This window comes from Cololabis saira, chromosome 7, assembly GCF_033807715.1.
Source record: "Cololabis saira isolate AMF1-May2022 chromosome 7, fColSai1.1, whole genome shotgun sequence".
NCBI classification, from domain to species: Eukaryota; Metazoa; Chordata; class Actinopteri; order Beloniformes; family Belonidae; genus Cololabis; species Cololabis saira.
In genome coordinates, this window is record NC_084593.1 from 24,744,205 (window position 1) to 24,762,278 (window position 18,074).

At 44.2% G+C, this 18,074-nt stretch overlaps 1 protein-coding gene across 1 annotated transcript in view; it reads left to right on the forward strand.

Moving 5' to 3' along the window:
- LOC133446939 (bifunctional heparan sulfate N-deacetylase/N-sulfotransferase 1-like) overlaps positions 1–18,074 on the forward strand; it is a 56,257-nt gene that overhangs the window by 23,438 nt on the left and 14,745 nt on the right. The window contains exons 2-5 of the mRNA XM_061725168.1: positions 13,385–14,455; positions 16,097–16,579; positions 17,309–17,396; positions 17,738–17,892. Of these exons, the coding sequence (XP_061581152.1) occupies positions 13,910–14,455; positions 16,097–16,579; positions 17,309–17,396; positions 17,738–17,892 (1,272 nt within the window). The 5' untranslated portion in view covers positions 13,385–13,909. The remainder of the gene's footprint in view (positions 1–13,384; positions 14,456–16,096; positions 16,580–17,308; positions 17,397–17,737; positions 17,893–18,074) is intronic.

The window sequence follows — 18,074 nt, forward strand, 5'->3', positions numbered from 1 at the left end:
CTGCTTGTTACAGACCTTGTTTTGATGTTGCAGAGATGAAGTCCACCAGTCACGTGTAACAGAATCATTTGAGTCGTTTTCCTCGACTTTTAAGTTGTTTGGCGAGTGCAGGTTAAGCTGTTTCTGTCAAGATGAGTGCCTCCTAGGTCAGGGGTATTCAACTATATTCGGCCGGGGGCCACATCTGCAAAAGGACTGTATGGAGAGGGCCGCACAATTTGAAAATTTGGGGGTTTTCAAAAGGTATTTTGCACTCAAAGACGAAGACTTATGTATATATAATACATTTGTATTATACATTTGAATATATCTAGTTTACATATGAATTATGTATTAATTGTCTCCAGATATAGTCATTGTGAATGTTAAATATAATATTCAAATAAAGAAATATTATTTTAAATGCAAGTTCATTTTGAAACCATGCATTGTGCAAACTTAATGAAGTTGATATTGACCTACTTTTAATAAAACACGCCATAATGACAAAGCACCACTTTCCACCAAGATTTCCTTATTTGAATATTATATTAAGCATTGGGCACAAGCATTTCAGTCCATAGTAGCCAGTTTGATGTTATAAATAAGCAACTAAAATATTAACCATAAGCTCCTTTTATTAATGACACATCTGTGCATTATATCAGCAAAACAAAACAATCACATGAAATTATAGGAGGCTTAGAAGTTCCATCTGAAATACAAAGTCCTCACTTATTCAAATGAAAAAAATGTCAGGCCAATCCTAGAAGCCAAAATGATGTCAACAAGTCCTCTGTACAACGGAGGTTAATAATAATGTGACAAACATTAACACTGTGCAACACTGGCAAAAAATCTGAAATAAAAAAAAAATATATATATATATATTTTTTTTTTCAACAAACAACCCCTTTTTTGAAATATGACCAGGGGCCACATAAAAGCTCCTGGCGGGCCGCATGTGGCCCGCGGGCCGCATGTGGCCCGCGGGCCGCCAATTGAATATCCCTGTCATAGGTCTTTTAAAAGTGACCTGATAGATGTAATTTCTTTTAGGGGAGGGTTGGTGCATACATTTGGGTGTCTAAAATGACAACAATCCCACAAAAACTTTTGGATAAAGTAACCCTTTTACTTTGCTTAGAGCTGTCTACATCTATTAATATTCAGCTAACTGGTTCAGATTTGCAGGGTACCGTGACATTACTGACGCAGATCAGTACCGAATTACTCATCTCCCCCATCTTCATCAGCACATTATTTCACATCATGCAGTATTTGCTGTGCCCCTAAAGCGGATGGTTCCAGGCTGTATGACTCATTTCAAAAGAGACACACACCCCACACAAGAGCGACATGGTTGAAAAGGATTCTTTTGTATTATATTTCTGTGGTATTTTGACCAAACCATGTCAAAGACATTTCATTAAGACTTCAGGAAAAATAAAAGGGGACATTATATGCCTCATTACCAGCTGCTGAAACCCAGTGTTCTTTGTGACCAAAGTTTACAAACCCTTCGCTGAGTTGATACAGATTTGTTGATTCTCTTCCCTCTTTGACTTGGAGTGCAGCGTTGCCAGTGCTTCCAAATTCTTGTTTGATCAAGCTGGCTGTGTTGAAGTTGCAGACAGTCGAGGTGAAACCGGGTCAAGTTGTTCCTCATTTTGGATGTATTAGTAGAGTACTCTACCTTTTTGTAGAAGCAGATTTGACATCCTGCATATGCTTCATCTAGTTTATGCTTTCTGAAATCTGCACCAGAGCACGTGTCCCCACATATCCCCTTTTACAACACTTTGTGCATTACTTTTGAACTTTTTCACTTTGACTGTGGGGTTGTGTTTTCTTTCAGCATATCGCACCATCATTAGACTAACATTGGAGCTCCATAGTGCTGCTGTTTCTTCAGCTTTTTTGTGTTTTTTAGCTTTTGAATGTTATTCAGCAACACAAAATTGCCATTTAACAATAGTCAGGTGTATTACTAGGATTACAAGATTGTGTCAGACCCCGAGAATTTTTATCAGTTAACTGATTGATTTATGCATTTCCTGTCTTTTGAAAAAAATAAACATAGCCAGCAAACATGGTCTCATTAACTCTTTGCAATCAATAGAGATCCCCCCTTTCCTTAAGTGCTTCTAGTTAGCTTTCAAGCCATATATCCCAAGGCTAGGGTGTATTGATCTGTCGACCTGATTGGAAGTTTCCCCTCAGGAGGTGAAGGATAGCAGTGAGACAACGGATGTCTTGGCAAGAGTGGAACCTTCATGACTAGATCATCTTTCTCCCTCTTGCCCCCACTTCTTTCACCACACCTGTTACAGCTAGGGGGGGTTGGGGGCAGCAGCACCAATCTGTGTCTTCGCAAATGGATTGTGTGTGTGTGTGTGTGTGTGTGTGTGTGAGAGAAATGGCTGTCCGTGTGCTCAGGAGAGCAAATGGCAGAGAGGCGTAGCAAATGAGAAATGTGTTACATAGGGTTTATGGTGACGGCGTGTGCCTGACTGCATGGACTTGTGCAGCTGCTGGTCTGTTATGGATGTCTGGCAGGAGGCAAAATTTAGATTTTACAAGGATAGCGCACTATGTGACAGTCTGCTTTTGTGACCAGGTGGTGGGACCCCCTAACCGCTGCCGATTCGCACGCATGTCCGCTCTTCTGCACACGTGAGCGCACATATACATAGACGCCATTAAACTGTCAGACAAGATGTGGGTATGTGTGTGTGTGCGCGCGTATACGACGCGGCGCAGTGGCATTTAATCCATAACCCTGACAGGCTGCTCTCCGGCCTGGAACGGGCAGGGAAATGCATTGCTCTCTACCTACATGAAAAGGAAAAAACTTCTCTTTCTTTCTCTGCTGCTTTATTTTGCTTTCATCTCCAGAGAAGAGTAATGACACATTGTTTTGATTTAAAAGCGTTCCAAGACATACGCCATGCATGTAGCCCTGTGAAACCGTGACCACGTCCACAGGCCCCGGCTACCCCCCTTCTGTAAACTGATAGATCTGTGTGTGTATGCGGTGTCACAGTCGGATACACAGCAGCTGTGGAGGCGGCAGTGAAGAGGGGAAATGGGAATAGCCAGCACAGTAGACAGAGCGCAGATAGACCTGTCAGCTCTGTGACACCCACGCATGCTTCATGCTCAGGTCCGGGATGAGAGCAGCCGAAGGAAAAGCAGCTTGGCTTGGCACAGGTAGATTGCTCCGCTGAAAAGCTGAAAAGCAGAATTGAGTAGTGGAAAAAGTTGAGGCTAAAGAGATAATGATGAGCTGAGGCTTCGCTTTGTTTATTTTCAGGAATATTTGAAGACTTCCATGAACAGGGATTGGAGACACGCCAGCTCCAGTGTCTCAACCTATTCACATTGGTTTGGTTGTGACTGTTTCACGTTGATTCAAAACATGTAAATAAAGACCAAAATGATGCATAAATTATAAAAGCATCTGTCCTATTGCGGTTCAGGACAGACTCCTGAACAGCTACATGCTGATGGGTCTGGCTGTGTAGCAAGGTTGTCAGCAAGGACATGGAGCAGCTGTCCTGTACAATCATCACCGAAACGGCCCAATTTTGCTGACTTCAGACAAATGTTTCAAAGCTTCTATTTAATTTGTGTGTGTGTGCGTGTGTGTGTGCGCGTGCGTCCCTTCTCATAGTAAATATGTAATGAATTATTGTACAGGGAAATCAGCATTCTTGTTCATCTTATGGTAACTTACATTATGTAAAACCTCAAAGTATATGTTTCCACATAAATTTCCATTAAACATCTTTAAAAAGATAATCCAGCATCATCTGACTTCAGACTGCAATACGAGTAAAAGCTTTCCAGGAATTTGTAAGGGTTTAATTTTTAGGATGAGATGATATAAGCCTGTTACACAATTCTGCAAACACACTAAAGTGTCACAAATTGTGGAAAGGCAATTTTGGAGAAGTGGCTACTACTTGTTTCTTTTTGGGCCGTCACTCAACCGGCCGGCTTTCCCGACTGCTCTTAAGTGAGCAGTCGGCTATTTGGCTGGCAGCCCCCGATTATGGGAAGCACTGCGTTCAGGCCCCATCACATATTTGCACAGATGCTGCTTAGATTCATAAACTGCGTGTATAGACCTCGGCTGATTCTCAATTTCACCGAGGCATAGATTCTAACTTTGCTACTTTATCAGATTGTTGTCTTAAAGTAATTCCCATCTCTTATTTTTAGGAGCAATATCCAATTTAAGTCTGAATCTTCAACAAAAAAGGCTTTACCGGAGAATGATTTTCTTAATATAATATTAGAACATGATGACGGCACTTGATTTTGGTCTCAATTCAAGCATACGTCTACTCCAGAGTTCCAGATACCCTCTGGCAAACGGGAGTTGAGATATTTGCACTTTCTTTTGCCCGTCTACTCTAAAAGAGCGGTGAATCACTCAGACTGTGGTTGTTGATTGGACTGCCATGAAGCCGTGTGGATTCTTGGCTTCTCTGTGTCCTTCAGCAGTGAAGGTAGTTGGTTTTGAAGATGGATTTCTCCAGAAAGAAGCACAGCTGTTTTGAATCATTAATGACTGACCTTTTTGTACTCCAAAGAATAATTTAAAGGTTTCCTTTAGTGGTTTCTTTCATGTAGCTTGTGAGTTCCTCTGTCATATTTGTTATCATATAATTTGCAGGTTTTTGCACGTTACGTTTTTTTAAATGCAAGCATTCAGATATTTTCAAGTCTTATGTCTCAATGCATTGCCTTTGAGAATCTGCATCTGTCACAGAATGTGTGAGATAGAGGAGGAAAAGCTTAGAGCTGAGGCTCTGTTTCAAAAAACATGCACCAGAATTATAATGGGATTCATGACTGGACCTGCAACTGGGATTCTAATTAGTGTTATCACCAGAAGACAATCATGCATCAGGCTGTTTCTCTGCGCTTGAAGTTTTTACACGTTTATTGCCTGTAGTTACCGCTGAGGGTTGGGTGGATGTGTCGAGGGTGTGCTGTTTGTTTATGTAGAGCACAATGTAGACAAATTTCCATTTCCACCCGTTTATCTGTTGTTCTTGATTGTGCTTTGAAAGCAAGCTGATGATTATGAGTGGGCTTTTCATGCAGGAGGGAAGGAAAAAAATCCTATCCTTTTGATCTCGCTGGCAAAAATATGGGCCGCACAACAGAATCTCATTTCTTGTGTCAGCTTTTCTTCTGCGCCGCGATATTCCCATGGGAACGCACTTCTGCTGCGCAAATCACCGACAGATCAGTGCGGGCCGTTTCTTATCTGGACGTGAAAGAACAGGAGATGGAAGAGGGAGGTGTGGCAGAGAAAAAAAAAAGGAGAGAAAGGGCTCCCCGGGGTATGATCATACCTGAATTTCAGCAGCCCCTTGAATTTACTGTACCTTGTCGCCATTTCTTGCACAGGTATTTTAGGAATCACTTTCACATCCCACGATGCATCAACTTGGTTGTTTTCTGATTGATTGAAAAGATAAGACGGCAAGATTGTTTATTTGTGTGTAGCAGCCTGTGCTGCAGCATCCGTGGGGATTTTATTATTACTATGATTGTTTACTTAGTATTTGATATCATTTCTGGTTCAGGTCAGGTCAGCAAATGTGTCACTGCTGCAGGTATGAGGGTCCTATCCAAACTGCTGTGCATTAATCTGATGCTCTGCAGATATCTTCATGGGTTAATTCAACTGAATGGACATTTAATTTGATTGGCAGAGCCTGCAGCATGAAACCAGTACTGTTATCTCTACTTGCCCCTTCCTCCCAGAGCTCTGCATCTCCCACACTGGCTCTCACGTTCACACAGACGAGCCTCATCCATAAGCAGTTTGACTTTCACCTCTGAGTGATATCTATATAAGGAAGGGACCTATAACAAACGCTCCATCCCAGCGGAGACATTATCCTGCCGGCCGTGCTCCCTTGTCCTTCAGTAGTATCCTGAACTGACGGTGGATAAACAATGGAAACAAACAGTCACTCCCACCAGCATTGATCTGGCTCCCTCGCCCTTCCCTGCTTTCACCATCAACGCCACATTGATTCCACCTACACTCAATTTATATGAAAGCACACACTCTCACACACACACACACACACACACACACACACACACACACACACACACACCCCCTGCCTTTTTCGACCGAGACTGACAAAAATGATAAATGACCAACCCCTTCTTCCTGCTGCCACCACCTCCCTCTGCCTCAGGTTGGCTGTCCGAGGCACTACCAGCTTATTTCTGCCCTCAGAAAACCCAGTGGAGTAAGCTGCTCTTTTTCTCTGAAGTGGGCATTTTCTTTCTTTTTTCCCCTTCCTTTTTGTTAAAGGAGTGTGACTGTCCACCCTATCATTTCCACACATAAATATGTCACTGCCATAACTTCAGACCCGCAGGACATCCGCATGCATAATGGCAAACCACTTTAAAAAAGAGAGAGAAAATGAAAGAAACAGTAATGTATTTAAACGACTTGCTCAGTAGGACTCCCTCATCGTGTGGCCGCTGCCTAATAGTCTGCAGTGTCACTCAAAGAGGAAGTCATGTGCACAGTCTCCAAAGTGAGGTTGATTATTTCCGTCCATTTGGTTTAATCAGTCGGTTCTCTTGTTATGCGATCATTATTTGAATAGTTTGTCCACAGTGTTATCAAAAGAACTGGATTGTAGTTAAATCAGACATCACCCTGCATATAACAATGGTGGGACTGTCCATCTTCATGGGATTTCAGCTTTTAATGATGCTTTTTGTTGCACATATTGAGAGTCCCAGCGCTTGTAAATGGGCCACAGAGTGTCTATGAATAGATATACTGTAGCAGCAAGCTGCCAGTGGTTATGAGCATGAAAGAAGGTGTGTGTTTGTGTGTGCATGTGTGCCGTAAGTGAAACTAATCGACGCTATTGACGAAGTTGTTGGTTCTACTCTCGCCACTGCGGTCTCTGCTGTTCCCCAGTGACCCTTCCTCGGTCCGTCTCCACCCTGGTGCAGTTTTCCCATGGTTCCTGCAGCTCCTCTTTGCTGCTTCTCCCGCTGTGAAGTAATCCATTTTGCACTCTGTGGTGCTCTCAGATTCCTCTGTTCCTATCCATCCTGCCGGAGATCGAAAGTAGGCGGCAGGTTTGAGAGCCTATCTGAGATGAAAATAACTCTGCGGCTCCATGTATATTTTATTCCCGGCCCTCCTTGTTTTTATTCATCTTTTGTCCTAATAATCCTCATAATATGAATGTGTAGTCATGCCATTACACCTGTGCCGGCTCAGGTTATTTTCCCTGATGGATGATATGTTGATGGGTTGTGACATGATCCTTTTAATGCAGGGCTAAGGGTCAGATCTCGCTCTGTCCTCTGCAGGAATTATAATACAGCAGCGGTGTTGAGAGTTTGCTGTAATTGCCGTCAATTGAACTTTCACTGTCTTCCCATTCTGTCCATAATTGCTCTTAGAAAAAGATTGCCCTCCCTCGTCTGTATTTGAAGATGATTGTTTCTTTCTTTGCCCCTTTTCTGTGTCAAAGAATAACGTTGCAATCATTTCAATTACGAAAGTACTGAAATCGCGGTCTTCAAGTAGGACCTTCAAATGTAATTTGAGGAGCATGGTAAACTGAGAAACCCCCACCCCCGTGAAATTGCCACAGTCTTGGGGAAAGTAAATTGAGTTGCTGAAAAATGATGTGATAATTCATCCACATGGTTTGGTTGGGCAAATTGTCTGAAAGTTACTTCCTGGAGAATTACAAGGCAAAACTGTATTTCCCTCCCGAGTCCTCTGTCCTTCACGCACTGGCATGAAATGAATTGATGAGACGGAGAGAGAGGGAGAGCGACAGGAAAATGTCGCTATAAATGTTTGCAGCTCAACTGAAGCTGCCTGCTTGTGCATTTAGACTGGCTGAAAGGTGGGAGGCAGAAGCTTGGAGTGAGGACGCGGCATCTTTTTTCACGATATTTCACGGCCTAAGCCTTTAATCATAGCAATCACATTGGATGCACGAAAAATGGAATTCAAATTCCAGATTGATTGATTCTACATTGGTGATTGCCAAGGCTGGCATAAGAGAGGGGAAAAACCTGTGACAGTGGCTTTTAAATGCAACCTCTTTAAGAAGACAAGTCCCTGCTCCTCTGATGTGCTTGTTTGTCGTCTTAGATGTGCTTCAAAAGAAATGTGAAAATTCTTGCTTTTTGAAGTTTAATCTCCCGCAAGAAAGGGTAGGAGGCTGAATGCAAATGCAGAAATTTGCTTTAGCTTTGCTTCTCCCCGCTTGTGGTAGAAGCTCAGCGATCTCGTAGCTGTGGACAGTCAGCAACTGGGGAAAAAAGGAGAAGTTTGCTGCCTCTAGTCTTCTAAATCTGCAAAACGCACCGTCTGAAAACAGAACTGTGTGCAACGAGAGATTCTATTTTAACCTCACAACTAATATCCTGCTGAAACGGTTCTGTAGCTGCACGGTTGTGTCTTATTTGGTAATCCCTTCAAGGCTTCCTGCACAGTTACAGAGCTGACATAAGCACATCTGGTTGTGTTTGCAGTGTCGAGATTAACAGGATTACAGATTAGGGATTACATTTGTGTCGTTCCCCCCACCCATTTAACCTTGACCCATGCCCCACAAAAAAACATTGTCGGTGGTCAGACTGAACTCGTTTTTTTCTTTGAAATAAGTGTTTAAACAAAAGCTCAGCACCATTGTTATGGGGAGTAAGTACAGACAAGTAGACCTTCTGATGAGTCTCCGGGGTCTGTCTGTTCTGTTGTTGAGCCACTTTGGTATATCCACATCAATAAACGGACAAAGGCAGAAAAGTGACAGCAGCCAGCAGCCTTTTGATGAGGGTCCTATGGATTGCCGCCCTTCCTTCTGCAGTTTTCATGCCTCTGAACACGAGGCATCTCCAGCGTTTCCATGGAGAACGTGTGGTTGCCAGGGCCTGTGGCAACAGAGCACAGAGGGTCATCATTTATTGCCGTCAGTCGGCAGCGAGGGCACAGATTAGAGAGAGGAGCACAAGGTGGGGGACGTGGGAGCTGGGCAGCGTTGGGGCCCAAGGAGCTAGCAGGTTCCAGCCATCATTTAAGTTCATTTTCTCCAAAAGATCAACTGTGGGGTAGGCTGACACAGGTCGATGGTGTTAATGTACCGACTCCTCACAAATCCCTGGGCCACTTAGTCGTATTCACACTTTAACCAAAGTGCAGCAGCGGTGCTGCCGAGGGAGGGAGGTGAAGGAGAGAACAGGATGTGTAGGGAGGCTACATATGGCCGACCGCAGTGTTGTTTATCCCGGGAGTTGTTACGGCTGAGGGGTAGCCTCCCTCCCCCCGCTCCTCTTCATCGCTCATTAATCTAGCAGTGCGGTTCTGGCCTGTTTCCCGTCTTCTTGAGCGAGCAGGTTTGAGTGACCACCCACCCCGAGGAGACATATTAGTGTGTCCTCTCGGCCATCACCTGCTGTTGTTTATGTCCTCAATTCATTCCCTCACCTTCTCCCAGCTGCAATAAAATAATGAAGGGAATATATTAATTGAGGTTTTCAAACCTGTAAGATTTACGATCTCCCGTAGGGCTGCTTTTTTTTTTCTTCTTTATTTCTCAAACCAATCAGAAATGTTAGTTGTTTGTCATCGCCTCTCCTGTCCTTCCCCGTTGTCTGCCTTCCCTGCTCAATCCTCTCATTTTGCGGGTCTTTTTCACCTCTCGCTGGTGGGCCTGCCACCTCTATTTAGAGAGACTTATAGTCCTTGTGTGCAATTACAGAGCTCATACTCAGTTGGAGCTCCTTCCATCACCGAAAGTGAAAAAGTTGGCTAGCAGATACTTTCGTGTCTATCCTTTTCTCCTTCAAGCACGCGTTAAGACTTGGGCAACTTTGGTAATCTGAAACACGGGGCGGTTCTTAGCTCACATATATATATATATATATATATATATATATATATATATATATATATATATATATATATATATATATATATATATATATTATTTTTTTTTTTTTTTTTTTTTTTTCATATTATTTACATCATATGAAATTAACATTAAATTTAGTATGAGGTTGCTTTAATTATTTGGCAAATGATAATAAACACAAGAAAGATGGGTACTAAAACCAAGGACAGGCACAGTGATCAGTCAGTATAGATATAAATAAACCTCTGTCCATTATTTTTCATTTTTTAAGGACAGGCAATTGTGTTTATATAAAAAATAAATTATAAAATTAAATAAAACATGAAATAAAACCTGAGCTCAGTGCAGGGCCCTCCCAGGGTTGGTAGAGAGTGGCAATGCCCAGGACTGTCACTTAGGTAGGAGCACTGGGTGATATAATGGGAAAAAGATCGTGGATAATAAAAAAAAAAAAAATAATAATAAAAAAAAAAAACGATACAGTCGACAGTCGCTTCTTCAAAGGCATCTCCATCACAGGAAATGGAGACGCATTAGGTGAAATCAGCATCCAGACATTTGAGATCCATGACTGTTCAGTCAGTGTTTTGTTCCTCATCATAATGTAATGCTCCATATCTGATCATAACACATTTACCGGAGAGTTTAAAATCTGTTTGAGGGTCAAAGTCATCTGGTGGACATGAGTTGATCCGTTTTATTAAATATCAGGAGATATAAGATTTCTTACAAAGGCACAATCTGGAAAGCTACTTCACAGAAAACTGAATGATGCAGTAACTATTAAACCACGTACCTTGAAGTATGTGAGGATACCTTGAGGACTTTACAATGAGACCAACAAGCAGACCCACTTTTGAGTCATGCATTATACGGAGCAAAGAGGCTTCTCCCGTGCAAAATGGAATATGTGAAGCAACCAAAATTTCCTTTGCAAATCAAGAGGTCCAGTGATGCCGGGCATTCCAACAGATTGATTTACTCTGAATATGAACAGGCTTTGGATGGAAGTTAAGTCCTATTTTACAGATGTTGATGCCTACTTATTCAGAATCACGAGCATTGAGCCCTTTATATTTCAGTCCTCAAGGGCATGGATTACCTCGTGAAAAAGCAAAAGATGGTAACAAGCTGTTACAAAGATCGCCCCTGACATCGCATCGTTGAGCAGAAGTATGCAGACTCAAGTTTTACCTTTTTTCTTAGAGGAAAAGTGTAATCAAATGTTTTGCAAAGATATGGAAGCAAAGTTTTGGAAATGATTCTGTCAGTGAAGTCCAATGCGTTGCGCTCTATTTAGCCAGCCTGATATCACTGCCTCACGCTCGAGGCCTTGAGGTTTCCCTTCATTTATCCTAGCAGCTCTCATCACCCTCCTTCCCTCACACCATCATCGTTTCTTCCTTCAGCTGTAGCTGTGTGCATCACAGTTTGAAGGTCAACATCAGGAGGCGGTCATCTCTACTGTGAATTGGGCAAGAAGTGAGGCTTTCTGAGGCTCAGCTCTGTGTGTGTCTTGTCACCACTAAGTCTGCTCCCAAGTCGTGTCAGCAGGGTCATTGGAGTCGCAGCAGAGCTCATTGTGTCCCTGCTGACGTTGGCCAAAGATGGCATGTCTCAAGTACGAACTGGGCTGCTCATTAACAGAAATTAAATATAATACAGTCCTTTTCTTTAAAATGTATTTTAATACATTTCGTTAGAGATCAGATTAATTAAAAGTTTTACACTTTCATCCTTATACAGTCATTTCCACGCGTGTTTGTTATTTAGAGCGTTGATAAAAGACAAATATTCTACACCTCACAAAAAAGAGATCTCTGAAGACGTGCGGTCAAAAGTAATTGGTCTGCATGAGGTTGGAAAGTCTGTGTTGTGTGAACACAAGTTGTTTCTTCAAGTGGCTTTGTCGGTCCTGTGTCAAAGAAGTCTGCAAAAACTACTCTGCTTCTGTGCTGTTAAGTTTTCACTGTCTTCTCGCCCTCTGCCTTACTCTTTCCAGCCAAAGTCGCTTCCTGTGGCTAATCATTCTTTGATATGCCGTGGCACGAACCCCGGCTCCCTCAGAAATGAACAAATAAGGTACCCAGGGGGATCTGAAAGCGACCAGGGTTGTTGGTTTTTGTCTGCTCCACTGTGATACATTTTCTGAACGCCCACTGTTCCTTCACGGCCTGTCTTTGCATTAGACTCTGCCTCCCTGCAAAGAGCAAAGTTGGACACGACTCAGAGAGAAAGAAGTCCAATTTCTGCCACTGCACTCAGAGGGAGATTTAAGGCATCCTTAAGCTTAGCTGGAAGCATGGAAGGAGCAGCGATATCTGCCAGGATGATGGCCGTGATTACATTAAAGGGATACTGTGTAACCTTTTTCTTCTCCTTTATGTTGCACTGTGTCCACATGAAGGATAACTTTACTGATCGGATGATTCTCTTAATGGAACTTTTTTATGGTGAGCACAACACTAGTATCTTTAAGTTTGCTCACTTTTAATTAGACCTTGGTGTATAATGTCACTAGTAAACAATTGGATAGCATAATTGCATCTATTTCACGTGCATTTGTGTCAGTCTTGATGACTTTGGTGCTCAGTGTTGTAACGTCTTTGGGCTGAGAAGGATGCCAATTTAATGTAGTACCTCGGGGTTTATAGAGGGATCTGTGCATTGCAGTGGCTCTCCAGCTTAATAGTCAGAGGATTTCCATGCAAAGGTAATGATGCTGCGTCTCATTTCTCTCACCGGCGCTCTAAATGGAGGAATGATGTTTTTGTAAGCGTCTAGCTCACACCATTGTCATGCTGCATCCTGGTGCTTTCACACTTTTGCTCAATGGAGATAGACTAAAGGGCTCGGATATTGTGTTAGGTCTGCAGAGGGTATGGAAATCTATATTGAGAGCACTGGGGGATTTTCTCTGAGAGGAAAGGGTCCTATTGTTGCCAGGTCTGTCTGTCACTGTTATCCACGCCTCTGCTTTTGGATTGCTTCCCTTCTGTTCTGTCAGCTTGTTTTTTTTTTTGGTCTTGGTGCTGTGAGGGTTTTAGGGAAATGGAGAGTAATGGTACCCTGCAGGTGATGTTATCGCTGATATGCAGTCGTGCAGTTCCATGATAACTGAATTGATTATTAGCTTGCCCTAGGGCTCTGTTGTCACTCACATTCTGCCTGTTGATTGTGATTTTTTTTTTTTTTCTTTTTTTTCTTGTGTGTGTGTGTGTGTTAAATTTTCCTCTCACAGAGGTTGTGTGTGTAGGGGGATTTGGCAGGTCTCGCTTTGAGTAGGAGAATGCAAGGACTACTTTTGAGTGAACTTTTGGAGTGTTAGTACTGCCAGTATGCACACATCTCCCACACATGAGTAAACCCACACAACAAAGGAATGCAGTATGCCATTTGTTCTATAGAAGCTGGTGCTGTACTGCTGGATTTTAACATGATTTTCTTTGTTTCTGTTTCGCTAGGGTCAGGAGATTCATTTCTGAGAGAGAGATGCTGCTGAGATGACCTGTGTGGCCTTATTTTCCTCAAGAGATTGTACTCCAATCAAAAGCCCGGGTCAAACTCTAACCTGGATATGGTGGACAGGTTCATATGATGGACAGGTGATGCAGTCTTCCATCAGTTTCCTCCACCAGTGACTCAGCCTGCCAGCCCCTCCCTCTGAGGCACAAGCGTGTACCAGCGATCCTAAGCCCCCCCATTTCTTTGCCATGGTGACATAAGGAGTGCTGCAACATGAGGGAGCGCCAACATGACCTTCTCACTTCATTCTTCTGTAGCTGCGGCAGCTGCAACCGTAGCGCTGTCTAGCTCTGTAAAAATACGGACTCTGTTCTGAGTTATCCTTGACAACTTTTTTTTTTTTTTTTTTTTTTTTTTTTTAATATACCTAATTTTTTGTATCTATTTTTTTCTACCCACCCGAGAGAGACTATCCCCAAGGCGTGTTGCTAGGCTGGTGGGGCGGAGCGGTGTGGCGAGGGACGATGCTGGGATGTGTGACGCGCCTCCGTCGGCTGGTCCGCCTCCTCCCCCTGCAGACCTCCCTGCTCCTCCTCTTCCTTTTCTGCACCGTCAGCGTCTTCATCTTCTCCTACTTCCTCTATGGCGTCAAACGTGAGCCGGAGCCGCTGGGAGGAGGCGTGTCCCTGGCCGAAGGGGCGTCCGTCGGCTCGGATGACCCACGGGTCACGCCGTCCCGGCTTCTACCTTTGCGGGGCGTCTCGGGGGGCCCTGGCATGGATGGCGGAGGGGCCAGGACAGATCCTGTGGTTCTGGTGTTTGTGGAAAGCCAATATTCTCAACTGGGGCAGGAGATCGTGGCCATACTGGAGTCTGGCCGGTTCAAGTACCGGACTGAGATCTCCCCCGGCAAAGGGGACATGCCCACACTGACGGACAAAGAGAGAGGACGCTTTGCTCTCGTGATTTATGAAAACATTCTCAAGTATGTGAACTTGGATGCCTGGAACCGGGAGCTGCTGGACAAATACTGTGTGGAGTACGGAGTGGGAATCATTGGCTTCTTCAAGGTTAGGACAACACCGCACTCCCAGTGCCTCCCTCCTTTCCCTCCTCTCACTCACACCTTCTGCCCTTTCCATCTGGCTCGCCCGTCTCTAAGGAGATGGGATGTATGGAGTTGGAGAGACCCGCCTGGTTTAATATCACCCAGTTCGTCTGCACTGCACTGTCTCATGTTTCTCTTCTCTTTGTCAGTTTCTGCTTTTGTTCTCCAATCTGGCCCCTCTAACTCTTCCTCCCCAGCCTGTTTCATTTCCATTTCTTGTTTTCTCTGGTTCGCCTTAGTCCCTCTAGTTTTTCAGTCCTTCATCTCTTTCTCACTCTGTATCTCTTACTCTCCCTCTTCCCTCTTTGCCAGTAATCCCTGGGGGGTCTTGTTTGCCCAAGGCCAGTTTTCAGGTCTTATGGTTTTAATCACCCTATCTGAGACGTGGAAAGAATATAGAAAGAAGTGTGGATGCATTGACGGTGGTGCAGAGATGTCAGGCGGTGTAGATGAGGGTTGAGCCTGTTGAGATTTACTGCCTGTTGAGAGAGAAGGAAGGAGAAAACCACGTGAATCCCAGTGACTGTCATACCAAGTGCTGCTGGGCTGCCTGAATTGTTTGCAGCACGACCTAAACGTTGCATCCAAGTACCTCCACGCGATGGACATTAAAATCCAGCTTTGGTCTGCCACAGAGCTGTATACTTAATTCTGGCCTGATAAGTAAACTCATTTAAGTCTATTTAGAACCGTTTCACAATTATAAGTCTACTTTAAACTGATTAGTTCTTGACTCTTAATTTTATTAGATAGCGATGATATGTTTCAGAAGCCAGCCGCAGATGCAGTGTTTCTATTTAGGGTCTGGAGACTCCAGCTGCAATACAAAGAGAGGATTTGCATCCGCTCTATTTCAGTAATTGGCTTTTACAGCACTCATTATGTAACACCAGAACTCCAGAAGCCTAATATATATCTCCGTTAGTGTTTTTTAGAAGTTTGTTGCAAAGTTTGAACTGTGCAGGATATACTGGACTGGAGATATAAGTAACACGACTGTGGAATTAATGCAGATTACTTTGTCTGCAAGTTACTTTTATATGCAAAATCAATATGCTTTTTTACATGCAGAGCACATAGATTAAGACTCTATTGGGAGTCCATTGTGTGGAAGTGGAGCCTTTACGAAACAAATGTCAGTGGTGGAAGAAAATCTGCCCTGGATACTTTTTAACCCCTTTAAATCACGACAAATAAACATGTGTAACTTGCGGCCACCGCACAGTGTAAGTCAGTGTTGGCTCGAGGATGCTACCAACACCATTTCCATATTGGGATGAAATTTTAAATAAGGGTAAGGTGAAGCGCAAAGAAGTGAGAATTGGAGAGTGACAAATCTGATAGGGGAAATTGCTGCAAGTCCTCAATGAACCCTCAGTCTCAGAAAGGCAGATTTTTCATTTTACTGGCAACTCGGAGCACAGCAGATTGAGAATAGCAGGTAGGAGCTGCCTCATGCCTTCACGTTTGAGTAGCTCTGACATTCCTTATTTCACACATGACTGGAGAAATTGGGAAATTATATCCAATACTTCACTGTCTCCATCTCTGTGGCGTATGATAAATCTGTGTCATTTCTCTCCTTCCTCCCCGTGTTGATCAGGCCAATGAAAACAGTCTGCTCAGTGCTCAGCTGAAAGGCTTCCCGCTCTTTCTTCACTCCAACCTGGGTCTGAAGGACTGCGCGGTCAACCCCAAGTCCCCTCTGCTCTTCATCACCCGATCGGGGCACCCCCTCCCAGGTCCCCTGCCCGGGGACGACTGGACCGTGTTCCAGTCCAACCATTCTACGTACGAGCCCGTGCTGCTGGCTAAGACCCAGTCAGCCGAGAGCGTAGCATCCATGGGGCAGAACGCCGCCATGCTCCCGTCCGTGGTTCAGGACCTCGGGCTTCACGACGGTATCCAGAGGGTCCTGTTCGGCAACAATTTGAGCTTTTGGTTGCACAAGCTGGTGTTTGTGGACGCTGTGGCCTTTCTGACGGGGAAGAGGCTCTCGTTGTCCCTGGAGCGCTACATGCTGGTGGATATCGATGACATCTTTGTGGGTAAAGAAGGCACCCGCATGAAGGTTCCTGATGTAAAGGTGAGTTTGAGCATGGGTTTCGGTGCAAAACAAAACCCGGTTACCTACGCATCATGCAAAGTTTTCAACATTGCCTTTCTGTGGTTTATAAGAAGAAAAAAAAAAGGTGTCACACATGGCATCTGCTATCCTCTGCCAGTCATACAGAAACCCTTTCTTCTCGCTCCTCTCCTTTTGAATGCATTTGTCCCAGTTGGCTTTTCAAAGCTGACAGGCCCCACCGCTCAGACTGTAACAGAAACTCCACAGCAATGAATATTTCAGGGGCCCAGAGACATACAAAGAATGTTGAAAAGCTCCTTGCTTGCATCCCATCAGAGTAGAACAGGCTCCCCTCACATGTGGAGGCAGAGGCTATAAGAAAAAGTTATGGAAGAGACATCAAGGCCTCATCTCTGCCAGTGCAACAGCAAGCTTGTAGTAACCAATCACACCCTGACGAGACGGAAAAATTGTGTGTGTGTGAGCGTGAATGTGCTGGGAGTTTGATACAGCGTTTCAGATCAAATGAAACAAACACCCGAATCAGAGGAGTGCAAAATATCAAACAGAATGAAGGAGAAGAGTGAGGCAATGGATGTTGGATGTTTACCAAGAGAAAGTTGCAGAATGAAAGATGCATGGGGGCACGCGACAGGCCATGTGTTCATGCTTCATCCTTAACGCTCTTATGCACCAGTTTGAGCCCATCGCCTAGTGAACCGTTCTCCTTTCCTCCCGCTGTTTCAGGCCCTGCTGGAAACACAGAGGGAGCTGCGCACCCATGTGCCCAACTTCACCTTCAATCTGGGTTTCTCAGGGAAATTCTTTCATGCTGGTAAGATGCAGCTGCTGGTGAGAACAGAAAGAAAGAAAACATGTACAAGTTAATTCCAGTACCACTACTCTTTTCTGAAATAGCCTGACTGCGTTTCTGCCATTGCTCACTTCTCTCATCCCTCTCTCTGAACCTTCTTCTACCTTTGCCTCGCTGACTTTCATTTCCTCTCTTTGTCATCACTGGCTCCATTTTCCCCTTTGACTTGCTCCATTTTTATCTCTTCAATTTCCTCTTAACCCTTTCCCCTCCATTTTTTCCCCTCCCCATCCCCCCCTTTCGTTTCCTTCAATCTCCTGCTTCCTTCCCATCTGATTGTCCACCTTCTCTATCGCATCCAGGATCGGATGAGGAAGACCTGGGAGATGACCTGCTGCTTTCCCACGTGAAGGATTTCTGGTGGTTTCCTCACATGTGGAGCCACATGCAGCCCCATCTCTTTCACAACCACTCCGTGCTGGCCGAGCAGATGTTGCTCAACAAGAAATTCGCCATGGTGAGTCGGGAAGGGGCAAAGGTCAGATCACGGCCTCGGAGTGGTTCTTGGACGGTCTCTCTGGTTTGAAAAGGCAATCTCAGACAATGCTGGGGCTGGGATAACATTGTTGTTGTTATCCCCCCCCCCGAGTTAATTTATTTAATTTCATTTGTTTATTTTAACCCTCCCTTTAGCCAGGA